The sequence below is a fragment of the Tupaia chinensis genome, unplaced genomic scaffold (genome assembly GCF_000334495.1).
Source record: "Tupaia chinensis unplaced genomic scaffold, TupChi_1.0 Scaffold000192_1, whole genome shotgun sequence".
Classification (NCBI taxonomy): Eukaryota; Metazoa; Chordata; class Mammalia; order Scandentia; family Tupaiidae; genus Tupaia; species Tupaia belangeri.
The window spans coordinates 22,545-27,232 of record NW_006159667.1 but is presented as its reverse complement, the minus strand read 5'-3'; the positions used below and the strand labels follow the sequence as shown (position 1 = coordinate 27,232).

The following is a 4,688-nucleotide window of genomic DNA, read 5'->3' as shown; positions in this document are numbered from 1 at the left end:
CACAGGTGTGTGTCTGGGCAGGGCTGCGGAGGTGTGAGGTTGGGGTTAGGCACCAGCAGACCCTCACTGCCATCTCTGGGGGTTCTCCCCAGGTGTGGAAGTCGGGAAGCCCACTCACTTCACCGTGTGGACCAAGGGGGCCGGCAAGGCCAAGCTGGACGTGCACTTTGCCGGGGCAGCCAAAGGCGAGGCTGTGCGGGACTTCGAAATCATAGACAACCACGACTACTCCTACACCGTCAAGTACACAGCTGTCCAGCAGGTCTGTCCTCCCCCTCCCAGGCCCTGGGATGTCCTGGCAGACTGGGCCCTGGGTCTCTCTCCTCACAGGGCCACTTCTGGGTCCTCAGTCTCCTTCCTGCCTCTCCTGCTGTGGCTGTCTGAACCTGTGTCCAGATCAGCCATGGGCATATGGCCAGGCTGTGTCTTAGCAACCCAGCTCTGACCTACTGTTGTACTCAATAGGGCAACATGGCAGTGACAGTGACCTATGGTGGGGACCCTGTCCCCAAGAGCCCCTTCGTGGTGAATGTGGCGCCCCCACTGGACCTCAGCAAGGTCAAAGTACAAGGCCTCAACAGCAGTAAGTGAGGGCAGTAAGCCGCCCTGGGAGTGAGGAGGGGCGGGGTGGGCGGGAGTCTCTGCTCACAGCGTCACTCGCTCTCTGCGCAGAGGTGGCTGTGGGGCAGGAGCAGGCTTTCTCTGTGAACACACGAGGGGCTGGCGGACAGGGCCAGCTGGATGTGCGGATGACCTCACCCTCCCGACGGCCAATCCCCTGCAAGCTGGAGCCTGGGGGCGGAGCTGAAACCCAGAACGTGCGCTACATGCCCCCTGAGGAGGGACCTTACAAGGTGGACATCACCTACGACGGTCACCCAGTGCCTGGCAGCCCTTTTGCTGTGGAGGGTGTCCTACCCCCTGACCCCTCTAAGGTGAGGAGATGAGGGCTGGTGGGAGCTGGGAGTTGGGGACTTGCAGGAAAGGTGGGTGAGGCATAGGGACAGCGGCCAGAGAACTTAGGTTCCAAGGACCCAGAGCCAAGGCTGCCCCCTCTAAGACCTGCCTTGGAGACAACTTGTTATTTGTTTATTTAAACAATTATTTCTTTATTATCATTATTTTTCAATTTTGTCAGAGAGAGAGATGAGGGAAAGCAAACTGCCATGACCAGGACTTGAATTGTGGTCAGCCATGTGGGAGTCCAACACCTTTAACCACACTTTTTTTTTTTTTTTGAGATGTTTTTACTATAGGGCGCGTGCGCTCTCTAGAAAGACAGAAAGAGACAGAGAGACAGAAAGCAAGAAATCACCCCCCAGGGGGGATGGCCACGCTGCAATCCCTTCTCCATTCTCCTCTAGGGATCTTGGGCACGCACACACGCACATGCACCCGGCATGAGTTTAAGCCACCAGGTCAGGGACTCGAACCACGGTTGGCTACATGGGAGTTCAGCGACATAGCCATTACGCTAACTGCTGGTCCCCAGCACCTTTAACCACCATATCACTGGCCGGCCCCTATTTATTTATTTATTTATTTATTTTTGAGAGAGAAATTTTTGCTATAGAGCTTTGTACTCACTGGAGAGATAGACAGAAAGCGAGAAATAACCCCCAGGATGAATGGCCACGCCACAATCCCTTCTCCTCCAATCTCCTTTTGGGATTTTGAGCATACACATGTGCCCTGGATGAGTTTTAAGCTGTGGGGTCTAATACTTGAACTGCAATCGACTATGTGGGAGTCCAGCAACGTAACCATTACACTATGCTCTGGTCCCAGACAACTTAGTTATTAAGAGTCGGGAACCAGACCTGGGCTTGAATCCCATGTCTACTCATGAGACATGACTTCCTCTCTCACTCACATCGTCACCTGGATTTACAGTGGGCTGTAGTGTCTGCTACGCCTGGTGGGCGGAGAGCCATGAAGGCCTGGCCAGGGGGAGGCCCATCAGAAACCCACACTCCTGCTTCTCTCTCTAGGTCTGTGCCTATGGCCCCGGTCTCAAGGGTGGACTGGTAGGCACCCCTGCTCCATTCTCCATTGACACCAAGGGTGCTGGCACAGGTGGGCTGGGGCTGACCGTGGAGGGCCCCTGCGAGGCCAAGATCGAATGCCAAGACAATGGCGATGGCTCGTGTGCTGTCAGCTACCTGCCCACAGAGCCGGGCGAGTACACCATCAACATCCTGTTTGCCGAAGCCCACATCCCCGGCTCGCCCTTCAAGGCTACCATCCAGCCTGTGTTCGACCCAAGCAAGGTGCGGGCCAGTGGGCCCGGCCTGGAGCGTGGCAAGGCTGGTGAGGCAGCCACCTTCACTGTGGACTGCTCAGAAGCGGGCGAGGCCGAGCTGACCATCGAGATCCTGTCAGACGCTGGCGTCAAGGCCGAGGTGCTGATCCACAACAATGCTGACGGCACCTACCACATCACCTACAGCCCCGCCTTCCCCGGCACCTACACCATTACCATCAAGTATGGCGGACACCCTGTGCCCAAGTTCCCCACCCGCGTTCACGTGCAGCCGGCTGTGGACACCAGCGGCATCAAGGTCTCAGGGCCTGGCGTGGAGCCCCACGGTGAGTGAGGGAGGAGCCAGGAACCCGGTAGTCTGCAGACGGTGGGCAGCAGAGCTGAGGGCTGAAGGGAGGCCTCTCAGGCAGCCCCAGAGTCCTTAAAAGCCCAGACACCCCAGAAAAGGAGACAAAGGGATGAACAGGGCATGGAATTTGGCCTCTGTTCTTGTGATAAAATTGCACCCCCTGGGCACTTTTCTGGGAAGATCCTGTCTTTCATTGACTTAAGGAGTCCCTGGTCCAAAAAAACCTAAGGCCTGTAGAGGATCTAGGGGAAAGCTTTGGGGTAGAAGATAACGAGAGTCAGGACACTGTACGTGTGCATAGACCACGCGTCCCTAGGCCTGCATCGGGTGGGGAGAGTGAGGTCAGATCCAGACCTGCTCTGAGGGTCCCAGCCTGGGGTGGCAGGGTGGCTGGTGTGAACAGAGATGCCACTGTGTGGACGGAGTGAAGGCAGAGGCTGTGAGAGCTGACCTGGAGCTCCCGGGGGTGTAGATGGGGGCTGACTCTGCTAGGAGAAGCAGCCTGGGAGTGGGGAGGGGAGGGGGCACGGCTGTGGGAAGGCTGCTGAACACGCCTCACCTGCGCCCAGGTGTCCTGCGGGAGGTGACCACCGAATTCACTGTGGACGCGAGATCCCTGACAGCCACAGGGGGCAACCACGTGATGGCTCGCGTCCTCAACCCCTCGGGTGCTAAGACAGACACCTACGTGACCGACAACGGGGACGGCACCTACCGAGTGCAGTACACAGCCTATGAAGAGGGTGAGGGCCGGGCTGGGCCGATGGGGCAGGCAGGGTCCAGGGCTGCGTGCTCCCTGACTGACACCATGTGGCCGGCTTCCAGGCATGCATTTGGTGGAGGTGCTGTACGATGATGTGTCTGTGCCCAAGAGCCCCTTCCGAGTGGGAGTGACTGAGGGCTGTGACCCCAGCCGCGTCAGGGCCTTTGGGCCAGGACTGGAGGGCGGCTTGGTCAACAAGGCCAACCGCTTCACTGTGGAGACCAGGTATCTCCCCCGTCGAACCTTGACCTAGGCTCTGGGTACCCTGGCCCAGCAACCTGCCCTGCCCAGTTGTCATTCTGTCTGCCTCACCCCCACTCCATCCCCTCGCTGGGTGACCAAGAAACGAACCTCCCCCAGTATTCAAGATCAGCCCCTGCAGCTTGCTCCCCCTCTGCTGGGCCCCCGCAGCTGCCCCCCGCCCCTTGTCCAGCTGCTCCTCCATCCTGCTCTCAGATTCTAGCAGAGCTGATGGAGGTTGCCTTCTACAGGGGAGCTGGCACCGGGGGGCTAGGCCTTGCCATCGAGGGCCCCTCGGAGGCCAAGATGTCCTGCAAGGACAACAAGGATGGCAGCTGCACCGTGGAGTACATCCCCTTCTCCCCTGGAGACTACGATGTCAACATCACCTTCGGGGGCCGGCCTATCCCAGGTATGCAGGGAGGGGGGCTCAGAGAGGGCAGCAGAGAGGAGACCTGGGGGAAGCTGGTGTCACAGAGGGGACAGCCGGGAACAGGTGGGGCAGGAGTCCAGCCAGCAAGGAGGAAGTCCAGGTGGCAGGTCTGGATGCTGAGACTAGTGGCCGAAGCAGGGTGATGGGTGCTGTGACATGCTGGCCTTTCTCGTCATTCCTAGAGGCCTATGCCTGCTTCCCAGCCCCTCGCCTGCAGTGCCAGTCCTTGGTCATGCGGTCCACTCACTATGGGTTTGGTCACTCAGACATAGCCCAGGCACCCTGGCTGGCTCAGTGAGGACAGCCTCTCATGTGCGGAGAACTCCCCTGCAGGGCTGAGCCACTGGGGCGTGTCACAGCTTTAGTTATTGCATAATTTGGCCCTGCTGAAGCTGGAAATTTTTTCCCTTTCACGTATCTAATTTCACGTATTTTTTAATTACATTAGCCACAAGGTCAAAAATACATTTTCATTTGGACAAATGTGCCATTTTTAACATTTTGTTAATTAAGGAATGCCTTCTTCGAGGCCTGTGGCCCCAGTGAGTGAAGTTTGCCCAGCCTCGATCTGTAGCCAAATACACTTACTCTTTTCCGTGTTTTTTTTTTTTTTTTTTTTTTTTCAGATTTTCTTCGCTTT

General features: G+C 57.4%; 1 protein-coding gene across 2 annotated transcripts in view; it reads left to right on the top strand.

The window, feature by feature from the left end:
• FLNC (filamin C) overlaps positions 1-4,688 on the top strand; it is a 33,581-nt gene that overhangs the window by 15,351 nt on the left and 13,542 nt on the right. For both annotated transcript variants that reach the window (XM_006146846.3, XM_006146845.3), the window contains exons 18-24: positions 50-262; positions 466-583; positions 673-935; positions 1,992-2,589; positions 3,182-3,355; positions 3,438-3,600; positions 3,867-4,027. In XM_006146846.3, coding sequence (XP_006146908.1) covers positions 50-262; positions 466-583; positions 673-935; positions 1,992-2,589; positions 3,182-3,355; positions 3,438-3,600; positions 3,867-4,027 — 1,690 coding nt within the window. The remainder of the gene's footprint in view (positions 1-49; positions 263-465; positions 584-672; positions 936-1,991; positions 2,590-3,181; positions 3,356-3,437; positions 3,601-3,866; positions 4,028-4,688) is intronic.